At 46.9% G+C, this 16951-nt stretch overlaps 1 protein-coding gene across 5 annotated transcripts in view; it reads left to right on the top strand.

Moving 5' to 3' along the window:
- ELAVL3 (ELAV like RNA binding protein 3) overlaps positions 1 to 16951 on the top strand; it is an 83658-nt gene that overhangs the window by 51454 nt on the left and 15253 nt on the right. For all 5 annotated transcript variants that reach the window (XM_028713083.2, XM_028713086.2, XM_028713084.2 and 2 more), the window contains exons 3-5: positions 7645 to 7748; positions 9565 to 9718; positions 12642 to 12867. In XM_028713083.2, coding sequence (XP_028568916.1) covers positions 7645 to 7748; positions 9565 to 9718; positions 12642 to 12867 — 484 coding nt within the window. The remainder of the gene's footprint in view (positions 1 to 7644; positions 7749 to 9564; positions 9719 to 12641; positions 12868 to 16951) is intronic.

Raw genomic sequence — 16951 nt, 5'->3', positions numbered from 1 at the left:
TCAAACCATATTGTCCATGGTAATTGTTAAACCACAAGTGAAATCAAAATCCTGCTAATGTTTCCACCTGCTTATAGTGGTCTCCTAAATAACTTAGAAATTTTTTCCATTCTTTTATAAAGCTTTTATCCTCTTGGTTTCTGAGTTTTCCAATCAGTTTTGCCATCTCGGCATAGTCCACAGCATGGACTATAGACCATATATACCTTCTTAACCATTTTAATCTGCAGAACTTGCACTTTTCCAGGGGCCCAGATAGCTGTTTCAAATTCATGAGGAGTTGATATTTCGCTGTGGCATCACCAATACTTTGGAACTCACTGCCTGTTGACACCCACCCCCTACTGCTGTAGGTTCCAGGTGGGAGGGGGAAATTAGCATCAAGAGAATTGACATGGGAAGGGATTAAAAACCCTCCCTCCCTCCCCTTGCCACAATCCTAATCGCCCCTGCAGTGCTCTCAGCCAGGGCAATCAAAAGATGCTGGGAAATGCAAGCTATATCTCGTTTTGCCCTTAGGCAAATAGGGCAAAATGTAATTTCCACAATTACAGTTAACATTAATTCAGACACTGAAATCTGGGTATCTTAAAGCTGCTGTATCATGCGTTAAAGTGATAAACCTTGGAGTTTCTATTAATAACATTTATCAATTTGGATATGTTATTTTAATTGTTTTTTGAGCTGTGCAAAACGTCAAATGAAACCTGAATTATTTATAGCACAGGGGCATATTTTGTCTGATCTCATATATAAAAATCTATAACTCTTGAGATTGCCCTCTGCAAGTGTAACATTTTGGTGATTATGCAGGTTGAAGGCGTCTTCGTCTGAAGGTGCAACTTTTGCTATGATGTCAGCAGCCTTTTGTGAAGTCAGCAGCCCAAAGCTCGTGGCACGGTTGATTTTAATATTAATGAATCAAAAAAGAAAATTGAGAAAATCTTGCTAGAGAATTAAAAAGTGCCGCGCTACAATTTGCATTTTCTGCTATACGTCAGCGGATCTTACACATTTTTCTACTAAAACCCTTATACTGGTTTGCCTGCTTGCCGCAAGCCCCCACATTTTCTTACCTTAAAGCCACTGTGTGGAATAGAGGTGAGGGGCACCTGATGGGCTCTCAGCTCCTCTCCGCTCCAAAACTGTCGGGCAAAGATGATGTGAGCTGTGGTCCCATCTGTGAGAGGCTCCCAGATTGAAACTCAACCATTACCCTGGTTGTGACTGTTGTAACCAAAATCTGCCCTTCTTCCCTTATGGGGTATCCAAGAGCCCATACAGAGTCCTTAAGTGGGTTAGCTTGGTAGGAGAAAATAACAGAGGCCAACCAGAGAATACTGAGAACCGAAGCAGCTAGTAAGCCTGATCTTTATTAAAGCTGTTGCAACAGGGTGCTCCCCTCACAGGCAGGAAAGGAGAAGGACCTAGAACAAAGGTTGCCTGCCCTTATATAGACATTTTAAATTCCCTGCCCTGGAGCTCAAGACCACCCCTCCATACATCATACATACATCACAGAAGGGGTGTAACCCAAGACCACCCCCCACAAATATCATACCACAGAAAAGGCGGTCTACAACAGAAATTTGAATGTTGTTTTTCCTGTCTGCCAGGATAATGCCTTATCTGATTGCCTTTCCTGGTAGTCTGGCCATTCCTTTGAGATGGTGATTACCCAATTTCTGAGACAATGGGGAGGTTCCCTCACCCCCTCCTTCCTTGCAGAGGAAACATTTGGTCAGTTTGGGAGGCAAAATGGTTTCAGGGCGGTCTTCCTGTGTTGCTCCAGACATGTGGTCCCTCTATCTATGTACTTGCTTGGTTGGTACATTTATGAACATTTTTTATATATATAAGACTTTAAATTTTTATTACATGGCGCAAGCAAAGCTGCGAGGAGAAGGGGGGGCGGTGATGTGCATGTAGTATTACTTGGAAGTTTTTGCTGAAGAGTCTGCAGCACGTTTTTAAAAAAGGCAAACCACCTCTCAGTTTAAATTTCAAAATTTAAGTAGATGAGTAGGTTTCCTTTTCAGCACGTGAGGAACATTTCAGAGAATTCCCCCAGCTAGTCATTGTCATCAGCATAATCAAATGCTGAACTGGGTGGTCTTGTATCCTGTATCTGTCAGTTTGGCAGTGGAACAGGGCCACCTACAGTTTCTGCCTGCTTCCGCAATAGACTCCCCAGGTAGCAGCTCAAGGAGGACTGAGCTTGCGTAGTATCCTCTATCAATGCCGAGGGTGACAGCTGGGGAAATGAAAAGGTGTGGAGAAGCAGTTGAGGCCCTAACCCAGAGGTAAAGGTAAAGGGACCCCTGACCGTTAGGCAGTGGCGTAGCGTGGGTTGTCAGCACCCGGTGCAAGGCAAGTAATTTGCGCCCCCTAACCCGTGGATTTGCGCCCCCTAACCTGTGGATTTGCCCTAACCCCAGATGTTGCGCCCGGTGCGGCTGGCCCCCCCCATGCTACGCCATTGCCGTTAGGTCCAGTCGTGGATGACTCTCAGGTTGCGGCGCTCATTTCGCTCTATAGGCCGAGGGAGCTGGCGTACAACTTCTGGGTCATGTGGCCAGCAGGACTAAGCCGCTTCTGGTGAAGCACACGGAAACGCTGTTTACCTTCCCGCCAGTGCGGTACCTATTTATCTACTTGCACTTTGATGTGATTTTGAACTGCTAGGTTGGCAGGAGCAGGGACCGAGCAACGGGAGCTCACCCCATCGCGGGGATTCGAACCGCCGACCTTCTGATCGGCAAGTCCTAGGCTCTGTGGTTTAACCCACAGTGCCACCCGCGTGGCTAACCTTTTTTTTTTGGGCCCTCCAAGGACTGCATGGCAGCAGGCGCAGATAAGGGTCATTTCCAATGTGGTTAACAACCACACACCAACCATTTGGTTCAGCACACACAAGCTCAGTGCCGGATTTACGTATAATCTAAACAAGCTCTAGCTTAGGGTCCCACTCTCTTGGGGGCCCCAAAAAATTTAAAGGGGGGGGGAAACTGGATGTACATTTCCAAAATATAAGATAAAAAAACAAAATAAAACCTACATACAGCAACAGCATTTTGTGTTGTGTAGGCTCCTATGATGTAAGTACAGTGGTACCTCAGGTTACAGACACCTTGGGTTACAGACGCTTCAGGTTACAAACTCCGCTCACCCAGAAGTAGTACCTCGGGTTGAGAACTTTGCCCCAGGATGAGAATGGAAATCGTGTGGCAGTGGCGCAGTGGCAGCAGAAGGCCCCATTAGCGAAGCACACCTCAGGTTAAGAACGGTTTCAGGTTAAGAACGGACCTCTGAAACGAATTAAGTTCGTAACCTGAGGTACCACTGTAATGGGCCCCGCCTGCTAGCCTGCTCCCTAAAATATCAATCAATTGCTCATTTCTGTATATAGGGTGCCTCCATTCTGCATGGACTGGTTGCATGGCAACATGGGCAAATGGCTTTAGATCCCTATTAGATCCATAAATGACCATATAGCACATATTCAACACAAAAAACAGTGGCAATTTGTTGTTGACAAAGGGCAGCTGGACATATAAAGGGCCCCATTACCTTCAGTAGCTTAGGGCCTCGTCAAACCTAAATCCAGCCCTGCATACAGCACACATGCTCTCACGCATACATACAGAAACACAGATCACCCTCCCCATTTTACACGCAGATAATCTCCCCAGCATAGTGCTGCGCTTGGTGGAGAAGCTTCCAGCCTCACCAAGCTCACTGCTGCGGTGCGGACATTGCCCCGTTGCAACTTTGGGCTGGGTGGAGTGGGTTAAACCTCTCATCCTAGCCCAGTGTTGTGTTGGGGGGGGGGTGTTTCCAAGTGGGGGGGCTGGTGAGCCATTTCAAAGGGATGCACAGCTTGATCTGGCTTGTTGGTTCACTATATCTGCCCTGATGGTTTATAGCAACCTGTAAGTGGAGATTAAAGTCAGGGCATGCATACAGTGAGGTTTAAAAAAAACAAGCAAGATTCCCTTAATAATTATTTTTGGCTTCGGCTGGGGAGGGCAGGAAAAAAATAAAATATTATTATTATTATTATTATTATTATTATTATTATTATTATGCCCTGCCCATCTTGCTGGGTTTCCCCAGACACTCTGGGTGGCTTTTTATTATATTAAAAACATAATAAAAACATCAAGCATTAAAAACATCCCGATACAGGGCTGCCTTCAGATGTTTTCTAAAAGTTGTGTAATACTTTATCTCCTTGACATCGGATGGGAGGGTGTTCCACAGGGCGGGCGCCACTACCGAGAAGGCCCTCTGCCTGGTTCCCTGTAACTTCACTTCTCGCAGCGAGGGAACCACCAGAAGGCCCTCGGCGCTGGACCTCAGTGTCCGGGCAGAACGATGGCGGTGGGGGCACTCCTTCAGATATACTTGGATGAGGCCCTTTAAGTGACCAAGGAAATAATGAGCCATTCCTCACATACACCCTGGAACCCCTGCATAATCTCTGAACAGGTGGGAGGTCTAAATAGCAGCAGTCCAGAGACCCAACACATTTTCTTTGAGTCCCCGCTTGTTTCTCTATTAAGGCCTTCTGGACTAAGGACTGTTACTTAAGAACTGCTGCTTCTGTTAATAAGAGTCTGTGCCTTTCAGAAATTAAATGAGGCCCCCTCCGATCAGTAACTTGCTTTTGTTTAATGTTAATTTGTTGTCTAGTGCTCCTGTTAGCCCAAAACAGGATTCTGGGACTAGTTTCCAGATCACTCTCATTCTAATAGCCGATGGAAGGGTTGCTAGTTTGGCATAGGCTAGAACTGAAACCAGTTTGTTTAAAAATACTCCTTTGAGAGTTTATTAGCAAATGCTGACCATGGTCATGTTTCTGACACCCAGTTACATAATGATGTGAGGCCCTCCTACTAGGGCTTGGGGACCTGAGTTTGTAGGTATTCTTAGGTTGTGAAGGATGGTTGTGTCATTGGCTGAAACATAAGGTGTGTTGCAGTCCCCTCCTGAATTCGTCTATAGGGTGCAGTTCCCTTAGACCAGGGGCTTCCTAAACTTGCATCTCCAGCTGTTTTGGGACTACAGTTCTCATCATCCCTGACCACTAGTCCTGCTAGCTAGGGATGATGGGAGTTGTAGTCCAAAAGCAGCTGGAGAGAGACCCAAGTTTGGGAAGCTCTGCTCTAGACCATTAGCTTCCACATCCGACTAAAGTGGATGAAAAGAACCCATGAAAAAATTGCATGCTGCCCCAAGACCAAACTACAGACAGGGTGTGGGAGAGCCAATCTCCAAATATTTTTGGTTTAGCTAAAATGCTTGGTAGAAGCTGTCTTCTACCAAGTCAGGGCTTATCCACACTTAACCTTTTGCCCCGCAATTTCTAGGGGCTTTCTTTGCAAAAACCTGCTCTTTACTGCTGAATCAGAGCAAACAGCGATTCAGGTTTTCCATGGAATGCCATTTGTTCTGATTCAGCAGTAAAGAGCGAGTTTTCGTGGGGAAAGCATGGGGGGGGGAGGGAAACAAAGTGCTTGAACCTTTGCCTAGAAAGCTTGGGGCAAAAGGAAGTCTAAATGAGCCCCCAGACAACTGGTCCAGCTATTCAGTAGTGTCAGCACTGATCGACAGCAGCTTTCCAAGCTTTTAGGCAGAGGTCTCCCAGCCCTATACAGAGGTGTCAGAGACTGAAACTGCAAATGAGGAGCTGTACCATGGTGCTATAGGCCTTTCCCATCCATGCACACGGTACTTGTGTGAATTTGATTGGACAACATTATATAATAGGCAGGCGCCATATCTGTTGTATTTTCGGTGGCCTGCTTGAAGACTCTCCTCTTCCAACGAGACTTTTAAAGTGCAGATCCTATCCAGTTTCTGTACTGGAATAGTTCTTAAGATGCTTTAATTGTTTGATCCCTTGTGTGTTTGTCACCCTAAGCTCCTTTGCGAGGAAGAACAGGGTGTAAGATTAATAAATATGTAAATACAATAAACAAACCATGGGTGGGGGAGATAAGTGTTTAACTTGTGGACCATTTTTCTGATCAAAATTTGCTCCCACCAAGCTGTTTCTTCGCCTGCAGGATATAGATTTCGGATCCCTGTATCTTCTCCCTTGCTTGAGAAAAACACAAGTGTGTGAGGGACAGGTTTTTTTGTGGGGGGAAGGGTTAGGCATGACTCCCCTCCCCCATCTCTGCTGTGGTCAAATTTGCCACCCCCACAGCTGCTTTTCAATAAAGAACCAAAAACCCCCAAACCATCTGGAGATGGTTCACAGCTCTCTTGTATCATGTCTTTTGTGGCCCCCAGAATAACTCATAGGCCACACTTTGTATTCTGAGCAATGCAGGCAGGAGCTGAAGGAGTGAGGGGCACAAAATAATATACTGCAGCATCCACAGGATAGTTCTGAACCCACTGAAACAACCCTTATATTCCAATTTTAACCTTTACAGTGGTGCCTCGCAAGACGAAATTAATCCGTTCCGCGAGTCTCTTCGTCTTGCAGTTTTTTCATCTTGCGAAGCACGGCTATTAGTGGCTTAGCGGCTATTAGCGGCTTAGCAGCTATTAACGGCTTAGCGGCTTTAAGAAAAAGGAAACAAACTCGCAAGAACTCGCAGCAAGCCCATAGGGAAATTCGTCTTGCGGAACGACTCAAAAAACGGAAAACCCTTTTGTCTAGCGAGTTTTTTGTCTAGCGAGGCATTCGTCTTGTGGGGCACCACTGTATATTGTTGCAGGAACACCCCCCCCCCCCATCATTCAGTTTGTACAAACTTCACACACACTCACACACTACATACGCTACGCTTCTGTTATAAATTCATAGAAAATCAACCATGCATCGGATTTGCACTGTTCCACTTTTATTTTACTCCATGAAGGAAGGACTACAAAATGGGGAAGGTTTGATACAGGGCAGCCATAATCCCTTGAGCATACCAGCACATACACAGGAGCCCTGCCCAGTTGCTATGCCAACCCTGATGGTCCTAGACAGAAGACCATCAAGATCACAAAGAACTTGCATATGGGAGTGGATTCAACACGGACTGGAACAAAGAACAATAATCAGCTCTTCCCTCTGGGGGCAGGAAACTGCAAACTCCCCTCTGTCACCTGGAAAGTACTCATGGGGAGGGGGAAAGGGGGAACCAGCCAGGTGACAGGACACTCAGGTTACCACCACAACTCCTCCCTCAACCCCTCCTTTCTGTGATGTATGTATGATGTTTCTGGGGGTGGTCTTGATCTACAGGGTGGCAATTTCAAAAGTCTTTATAAAGTCTTGCACACCATTTTTCTGGGTCCCTCCTCTCTCCTGCAAGTGAGGGGAGCACCCTGTTGCAACAGTTCAATAAAGGCCAAGCCTACAGGCTGCTGTTTTGCTCCAAGTTATCCTGGTTGGTGTCTTTGTTTTTGTCCAAGGGAGCCCTCGGATTTTTCCGTTAACAATATCCAGATGTTAAAATTGCATCAGACTTCAAGAGCTTTAAGGTTTTGTTTCAGCTCTTTTGAAAATGCTACCTTCACATTAATTATTCCCTCCCCCCTTGGTTTGAAAGAAACCTTCCTTCTCCTTTTCTGCATCTTTTCCCTCCTTCCTTGGCAGCTCCTCCACTGTAACCTCTTTCCCTTCTTCCCCACCAGGGCAGAGCTTAGGCTACGGCTTTGTCAATTATGTTGACTCCAACGATGCTGATAAAGCAATCAACACGTTGAATGGGCTCAAACTACAGACAAAAACAATCAAGGTGAGGAGGGTTGGGGTGGGCGGGCAAGCTGCCCTCAAGGTGCCTTCATGAAAGGAAGGCCGGAGTGGATATCTGAAGGGGCACGGACCCTCTTTCCTTTCATGCACAGGGTCCTGAATCTTCCCAGCAGCCATGGGACAGTATAGATTTGGAATAGTGGTTTGCAGAGGGGCATAGTTCAGAAGGCAGAAGTTGGGAAGAGCTGGGTGGTGAACAGCTAGGACAGCCATTCTCAACCTGTGGGTGCCCAGATGTTGTTGAACTACAACTCCCATCACCCCTAGCTAGCAAGGCCAGAGCTCAGGGATGATGGGAGTTGTAGTCCAACAACAACTGGGGACCCACAGGTTGAGAACCGCTGAACTAGGAGGAGAAGAACTGGGAGGCAGAGAGAGTTAACAGACTTTCTTTTGCTGGAAAGCACCCATCTGCTCAGTCCAAGGTCAAGGAGAGCAGATAAGGTGGCTGCTCAGAAAGCACAGTGGTTGCGGGATCAGGTTGCAAGACGCGGGAGTGACTAGGGAGGAAGTGGGTGGAACCCTTAATTGGGAGCACTTTCATTCCGAGGAATGGATCCTTTGTTCTTGCGCTATGATCATTAAAAATTCTAACTGGTAAGAGACTCCTTTCACTTTGTTCTGTTTATCTACTGAAGGCGGGGGAGAGAGGAAGCCAATTCCCTGAAGCCTGACAGTCACCCACTCAGGGCCTTCAGCACAGAATAAGGGGCCATCCAGACATCCTTTTTGTTGTTGTTCCAGGCACTTTCCTCGGAAGAACTCACATTTTACCACTGAATCGGGGCAAACTGCAAACAGGTGTTTTTTTTTGCAGATTGACGTTTGCAGTAAGACGTTGGTGTTCCCAGGGAAAGCGCTGGGACAAACAAACTGCTCGGACACAGAGCTTTAAAACCAGGACCTGTGCCTAGGAAAGTGGCATGAAAGGATGTCTGGATGAGCCCTAAGCCATACATCTAATCAGGGTTTCCCATACTGTAATCCAGCTGTTTTTGGACTACAACTCCCATTATCCCTAGCTAGCAGCAGCTGTGGTCAGGGATGATGGGAACTGTAGTTCAAAAACAAATGGAGAGTTTGGGAAACCCTGATCTCAACGAATCCGTGCAAATGATGGAAGGAGGCCAGAGTCTATGAAGGGGTGTAAAGGCAGAGTCTGGGTGGCAATATTGTTAGTATTGTTAATTATTATTGTTAAAGGTAAAGGTACCCCTGACCGTTAGGTCAAGTAGTGGACGACTCTAGGGTTGCAGCGCTCATCTCGCTCTAAAGACCGAGGGAGCCAGCGTTTGTCCACAGACAGCTTCTGGGTCATGTGGCCGGCATGACTAAGCTGCTTCTGGCGAACCAGAGCAGCACACGGAAATGCAGTTTACCTTCCCACCAGAGTGGTACCTATTTATCTACTTGCACTTTGACGTGCTTTCAAACTGCTAGGTTGGCAGGAGGTGGGACCGAACAACGGGAGCTCACCCCCGTTGCGGGGATTCGAACCGCCGACCTTCTGATCGGCAAGCCCTAGGCTCTGTGGTTTAGACCACAGCGCCACCCGCGTCCCTCTTATTATTATTACCACACAATTAATATGCATGGCACTGTGAAAAGAGAGGTTCCTATCTCACGTTGCTTATAGAGGAAGAGGATGGAAGATGGATGCGAAGGTAGGCAGGGGAGGAATAAAGTAGGAATCCTTGGCTCCCCTGGAAGTAAGTGGGAGCTGCTGGGGTTGAAGTGGGAGGTGGAAACAGAAAGCTCTTTCTCGAGAGTGTTTGTAATTCTGCCCTCTCTGCCACCAGGTGTCCTACGCCCGGCCTAGCTCAGCCTCCATCCGTGATGCCAATCTCTACGTGAGCGGCCTACCCAAGACGATGAGCCAGAAAGAGATGGAGCAGCTGTTCTCGCAGTATGGGCGCATCATCACCTCCCGCATCCTTGTCGATCAGGTCACAGGTATTAAGAAGCGCATAAGTACCCTGCCACCAGTGCCACGGGTGGAAAAAGATTGCCAGAGGGACTTGAGCAGAGTGAGGAGAGGATTTATCGTAGTCCTGGGGGTCCTTCAAATGGAGCAGGAAGGGTTGTGCCTGATGTGCCTATAATGCTATCATTGTAGGACACCATGTGCCTTTGCATGGGCTTGCGCTCTGATTTGCATATCCTTTCTATCGCACTTGGTACATGGGCTCAGGCCTTGTCCACACAGGCAAACAAGGGTTGATTCTCATGTTAAGGATCAGTGGAGTTTCACCCGGATTCTGCAAATACCCAGAAACACGCTTGTCTAAATAGTGGAACCTTGGTTCTCAAACTTAATCTGTTCCAGGAGTCCGTTCGACTCCCGAAACCATTCAAAAACCAAGGTGTGGCTTCTGATTGGCTGCAGGAGCTTCCTGCACTCAAACGGAAGCAGCAATGGATGTCAGATTTCCAAAAACTGGAACGCTTACTTCTGGGTTTTCGCTGTTTGGGAGCTGATTTGTTCGTCAACTAAGCCGTTCGAGAACCAAGGTTCCATTGTATTACCACTTTGCACTTCCCAGGGCTAGATTAATTGTAATCTAGGGCCTTTATTGAGCCTGGACACTCATTTTCCTTATTGCTCAGTGCCTCGAATTCTGTGATAATGCCACAGGTAACAAGAATGGTTAGTACTGAAGGGTTTTGTGCATGACATTTTTGCACGTAACACTAAAAAATGTAAAGTGTGAGTGCAGTCATGAAAAAAAGGGAGGGGATTAAAAGCTCACGTGTTATACAGATGTACTCAGCGGAGAGCCAAAATTGGCTGCAGTTTCTCGTTGAGTGTATGCACAGTAATAAATCTAGGTGTCCTTATTTTGGAATGTGTGGAATGGAACACATGGCTGTCCAGTTAAACTCCACAGTTGCGTGTTCCTCTCAAAAAATCAATATGTGCCAGACTTAAAATGAGAAAAGAGTACACTATTACCCCTTCATAGAATTTGTCTCCATTATAGCAAGGTGGGAGGGCGGGGAGTGTACATGGAATTGGCCTTCCAAGCACAGATGCAAACCCAAGGACATGTGCAAACAAACAAACAAATAATAATAATTTATTATTTATACCCCGCCCATCAGTGGGTTTCCCCAGCTACTCTGTGCAGCTCCCAGCCCAATATTAAAAACACAATACAGCATTAAACATTAAAAACTTCCCTAAACAGGGCTGCCTTCTGTCGCCAGAAGGACCCCTAGCTTTTAGATGGCTTTAAAAGGGGGATTGGAAAAAGTCTACCAAAAACTGTTAGTCGTGACTCTAATACAAGTTGCTGTGGTGGAGAGAGCTGTTGCCTTCAAGCCTTCTTTGTGTACTTCCTGGAAGCACTTGGTGGCTAGTTTTGGAAGCAGGATACTGGGCTAGATAGATCTGCTTCATCAGCAGAGTCCTTCATAAGTTCTTACGAAGCAGCCATACACAGATGGAGCAGGTTTTAAAAAAGAGGACACCTATTAGGATCCTCCTCTGAAGTAAGTACAGGCATAGGCTGCACAGACTGTCTTTTAGAGTGATTATGGCATGCATACATTTTTTTTTTTAAAGTAGAAATATTGTCCACTCTCCTGGAGGGGAGAAATGTGATTCTGTGTGGGTTGTCACAACCCATCTCACCACTGGCAGGAAGTAAACTTTTATTTGGAGAATATACGCGGGTCGCGCTGCGGGAACATGTCAAGCAATAAGTAAGAAATCACGGCTTTCTACATATGTCAGGTGCTCCTGCTCCACCGAGTAGCTCCACTGATCCATACAGTGGTGCCCCGCAAGACGAATGCCTCGCAAGATGAAAAACTCGCTAGACGAAAGGGTTTTCCGTTTTTTGAGTCGTTCCGCAAGACGAATTTCCCTATGGGCTTGCTTCGCAAGACGAAACGTCTTGCGAGTTCTTGTGAGTTTGTTTCCTTTTTCTTAAAGCCGCTAAGCCGTTAATAGCCGCTAAGCCGTTAATAGCCGCTAAGCCGCTAATAGTCGTGCTTCGCAAGACGAAAAAACCGCAAGACAAAGAGACTCGCGGAACGGATTAATTTCGTCTTGCGAGGCACCACTGTACTACTTATGGGAAGGACTTCAAGCTGAGACTGTGTGGGTGCCAGGCCCCATATCACCTCTTAGAAGCACTTTCATTCTCCTCATCCATTTGTTTGGAAGCTTTCAAAAAATCCCTTTGCAGAACAGATTCTGTTCCTGTAATAAGAAAACACCAGATACAGTACACCACATAATTTTGGACTGCCCTTTTCTCGACAACCTTTGCAGAGATCTCCTAGTGACTCCCACACAGCTCAAAATATTGACTTGCAAAGAGTCTGTAATCCAATATTTGTTGAGGGATGATACTTCCAAAACTACCAAGATTATTTCAGGGTACTTAGCTGAGATATTTAAAGCTTAATCTAAAGTTGTCTGATTTACCCAATGGTGGCTATCCAGTCTTTTATATACTGTATATGTTTCAAACATTCAGGGGCACTAAAAAGGAAAATTGAACAGATGTTACTGAACGCACGGTGCGTGTCTGTCTTCAGATGAGAGATACTGTCAAACCTCAGTTCCCAAACAGCTCTGTTTTGGAACATTTCGACTCCCGAACACCCAAAACTCTGGTTTTCGAACGTTTTTCGGAAGCTGAATGTCCGACGCGGCTTCCGCTTGAGTGCAGGAAGCTCTTGCAACCAATTGGAAGCCGTGGCTCGGTTGTCGAACGTTTCGGAAGCCAAATGGGCTTCCGGAATGGATTACGTTCGACAACTGAGGGTTGACTGTACCATATTGTAGCCCTGCATTATCAACTCAGCAGGTGCCCTCGCCAGCATTCATACGACACCCCTGCCATTCTGACTCCTGCTCTTCCAGGTGTCTCTAGAGGAGTCGGTTTCATCCGCTTCGACAAGAGGATAGAAGCTGAGGAGGCCATCAAGGGGCTGAACGGGCAGAAACCCCTGGGCGCCAGCGAACCCATCACAGTCAAGTTTGCCAACAACCCCAGCCAGAAGACAGGACAAGCCTTGCTCACGCATCTGTACCAGACCACAGCTCGACGGTACACGGGACCTTTGCACCACCAGACTCAGCGATTCAGGTGAGACACCTTCCCCTCTCCTCTGCTGGAGGGCTGAGAGTTCAGGTTGTTCTTCTCCTCACCCGGTCCCTGGCAGCTGCCGCCCTATGCTTGGGGGAAACCTAGGACTCAGATACCCAGCCACATCATTTGCCTGAATGTTAGATCTGAGTGTCCACGGGTGCGGCTAGTCTCTAAGTAAACACAAGGCGAAGATGTGCGGTTGAATCCTCTGCCTCCTTCCAGTGTCCCTTTAGCACAATCTCACTGGCTGTTCCTTAAGAGATTGCCTTCTGTAAAGCTGACCCGTTGGGCTTGGGCCTTGTTCTGGTACTGCTCTGTGCACTTCCTTAATATACTGTGGATCAGTGCACCTTGGGGGGGGGGGCTCCTGGACTCCCTCCTGGACTCCCTCCTTCTCTTGAGCCCATGCCTCACATTGGGGTCTTAATAACGAGGCAGACAGGAACAGTAGCATTCAGTGGCTACCTCATGCTGAGTTCTTCAAGGCAGGAAGGGACCAAGTTATGAGTATCTTTCAGATTGTTGCTACGCTGAGTTGGAAAAGATTACAGGGCATCTGGTCTACCAGATGGTTAGAAGCGGTCTGTGTGCTCCAGTGATGCTCACCTGAAAACTGCTAGGATTGGTGGTGGCTCTGAGGCCAGGCACTTCCACTGTGAGTGGGCCTCTTTGTGCCTAGCTGTGTTTTCCCCTAATAGTTTTAGCAGCAGCTGACCCTGCCGCTCCACTTCAGAAATAGCCACATCTCAGTATTCAGTAAAGGGACGGTTGTCGATATAGCTTGAGGTTCTGCTGGATCTAGAGGGCAGCCACATTTCCATCAGGTGTAAACAGAGGAAGTGCCATCTTCCTAAGTACCAATGTGTGCCATTTACCAGTTGTATTGTGTTCCTCAGGGGGCAGGGTTGGGACAGATGAGCGTCCAGATTCCTTTTGTGTGGGACAGGTCCTGTAAGAAACAGGAAATTCTTGTTGTACGTTGTTTTGGGAATCGTGATCCATGAATTCTCATATACAGTGGTACCTCGGGTTAAGTACTTAATTCGTTCTGGAGGTCCGTTCTATACCTGAAACTGTTCTTAACCTGAAGCACCACTTTAGCCTTGCACTGCTGCCATGCCACCGGAGCACAATTTCTGTTCTCATCCTGAAGCAAAGCTCTTAACCCGAGGTAGTATTTCTGGGTTAGCAGAGTCTGTAACCTGAAGCATATGTAACCCGAGGTACCACTGTACCCCATTTTCTTTTTTTCAAATTGTAGGTAAGATGGGGAGGGACAGATTATGAGGGCCACCTGAAGGTCTGCAGCAATCCCTAAGCAGCTCCTTGGCCCGTTTGGATTTGAAAAGTCTTAGGCAAACTGAAATAAAGCCTCAAGGCTGTTAACCCCCCACTCCCCGTCATTTGGCGTCGAATGCCTGGTTGCATCTGAAATCTCGATCTGCATCAAATGTATGTTTTCTCCCACATTTTTCATGGATTCTTTTGTTATCTGCTGCTTCACACGTGATATTTTTCCCACATGGCATCGAAAAACACCCTGTGTACACCTGCTGGGTGTGAAGATGGCGCATATGTCTGCTTTCGATGTGACTTTCATGTGAGGCAGTGTGCATGGATTAACACAGATTTATCTTCATGCCCAAGCAGGATAAATAATCATGTGTGAGAGAACTGTTCACTTCTTTCTCAAAGTGACGTTATTTGAGACTCATTATGTGGTACCTACTCATCACATATTTATTCAGCTTCATATTGTCCCCAAATCTCCAAAGTTGTTCATCTTCCTAACTCTCTAGGATGGCTGGTAGTCCCACCTAACAGCTGGAGAGCTGAGAGGGAAAAATGTCCAGAGTTAGGAACTGAGATATGAAAGCTAGGAGCTAAATGGCACCTTAAACCTAGGTTATGGGCGCAACAACAGAATGTCTAGGCGGGCTTTTTTATAACGAGAATACAAAGCTGAAAATGAATGAACTGCAGCTAAAATATTATGTTCGCTTTTCCCATGGTCTAGTCCTTCCCCTTCTCACCTTCCCCTAATATTCTTAAGAAGGTGTCTTCTCCAGTCTTCAGAAAGTAGCTGGAAGTGGGGAGGCAGAAAAAGGTCCTCCTTTCCTTCCACACTGTGTTTTTAATCTGAAATCTTAGGCGCAGTACTGCGCCGAGCTCAGAAACTACTCGCGCTAATGAAAACCCCTGTCACAAAACGCGTCTATAACAATGGGAGTTTCAAACACTGGAAATGCCCAGGCTTTGATAACACAGGGAAGTTCATAGCTGAGGTGGAACTTAACCTGGGTCTTGAGCTCTTCATGTTGCCCCCACCAAGCAGTAGAAGTTGTGTTGTGCATCTCATGCTAAATAGCAAGATTAGAGCACTCGCTGCAGGAAGTGGCTGTTTTAAAGGAATTCAGCCTGCTGCATCCAACTGGCACAGGTGGGGAAAGTGCAGTGGCAAGGAGAAATGCACAGAGGCTTGTATTAGGCGGCAGTGCTCATCATGATGGATTTGGGCATAGGCTGTGCATATTTGACCAAGGATGTGGGTGGCGCTGTGGTCTAAACCACTGAGCCTCTTGGGCTTGCCAATCAGAAGGTCAGCGGTTCGAATCCCCACGACGGGGGTGAGCTCCCGTTGCTTGGTCCCAGCTCCTACCAACCTAGCAGTTCGAAAGCACACCAGTGCAAGTAGATAAATAGGTACCGCTCCGGCGGGAAGGTAAACGGCGTTTCCGTGCGCTGCTCTGGTTCGCCAGAAGCGGCTTAGTCATGCTGGCCACATAACCCGGAAGCTGTACGCCGGCTCCCTGGGCCAATAAAGCGAGATGAGCGCCGCAACCCCAGAGTCGGTCACAACTGAACCTAATGGACAGGGGTCCCTTTACCTTTACCTTACATAGTTGTTGTACCGATTCCTCAAAGTACATATGTGAAGTGCACTGCTCTGGTTTCGGTGTTCCGTTGTGCCAGAAGCGGCTTAGTCATGCTGGCCACATGACCCGGAAAAACTGTCTGCGGACAAACACCAGCTCCCTTGGCCTGTAAAGCGAGATGAATGCCGCAACCCCAGAATCGTCTGTGACTGGAATTAACTGTCAGGGGTCCTTTACTTTTTCTCTTTTTTTGACCCAGTAGGAAAAGTGGTTTGGATACTAGAAGCATATTGAGGCTTGTGGAGGAAGCTTGTGGTAGAGCGAGTGAGAAGCTGTGCCCTTTGGACTTGAAAACATTTTGAGTGCAGCAGGGAACAGAGATTTTTCTAGCTTTGCTTCCCCAGAGGACTGCTATGGGTGTTTCCTTCGTTTCTTGGAGAAGGAAATTGCTTCGATTGGAGGGTAGACTTCCTGAACTATTCTGTTGCCTAATCTCCTGTTGCTCTCTTACCATCTGAGCAGAAGACATTTCTGTTGCACTCATATGCCTCTCTGTCATTTTGTAGGGTTGCTTCGAAACCAAAAAGGCCATAGGTTTAGATATATCAATATTGTAACCGGAGCCTAAAAACACTGGATTTTAAAATCTATATACAGTGGTGCCTCGCAAGACGAAATTAATTCGTTCCGCGATTTTTTTCGTCTTGCGATTTTTTCCGTCTTGCGAAGCACGGTGTCGGAAAAGTTTTGGAAAAGCTTCAAAAATCACCAAAGTCTTCAAAAACCTCAAAAAAGGCTACCACACCGCGTGCTATGAGTTGCTCCTCGAAGTCAAGTCGCAACTGTATTAACGGTGTTACGAAAAAGGAAACAAACTTGCAAGACGTTTCCGTCTTGCGAAGCAAGCCCATAGGGAAAATTGTCTTGCGAAGCAGCTCAAAAAACAAAAAACCCTTTCGTCTTGCGAGTTTTCCGTCTTGCGAGGCATTCGTCTTGCGAGGTACCACTGTATATAGAGAGAGGTTAGTTGCCACTTTGGTGTTGGAGAACAGGAAACTGAGTATTTTGAACAGTATCTTGCACCACCCTACCTTCTGTTGCCTCTCCACATTCCATGTCCTTGAGGTGGGCAGAGTCCTTCATATTTATTTCCTCCCCCCACCCACCTTGGCCATACTCTGTGTCCACTTCTAGCTGGGATGGGA

Source organism: Podarcis muralis, chromosome 17 (assembly GCF_964188315.1).
Source record: "Podarcis muralis chromosome 17, rPodMur119.hap1.1, whole genome shotgun sequence".
Lineage (NCBI taxonomy): Eukaryota > Metazoa > Chordata > Lepidosauria > Squamata > Lacertidae > Podarcis > Podarcis muralis.
This window is presented reverse-complemented; position numbering and strand designations above follow the sequence as displayed.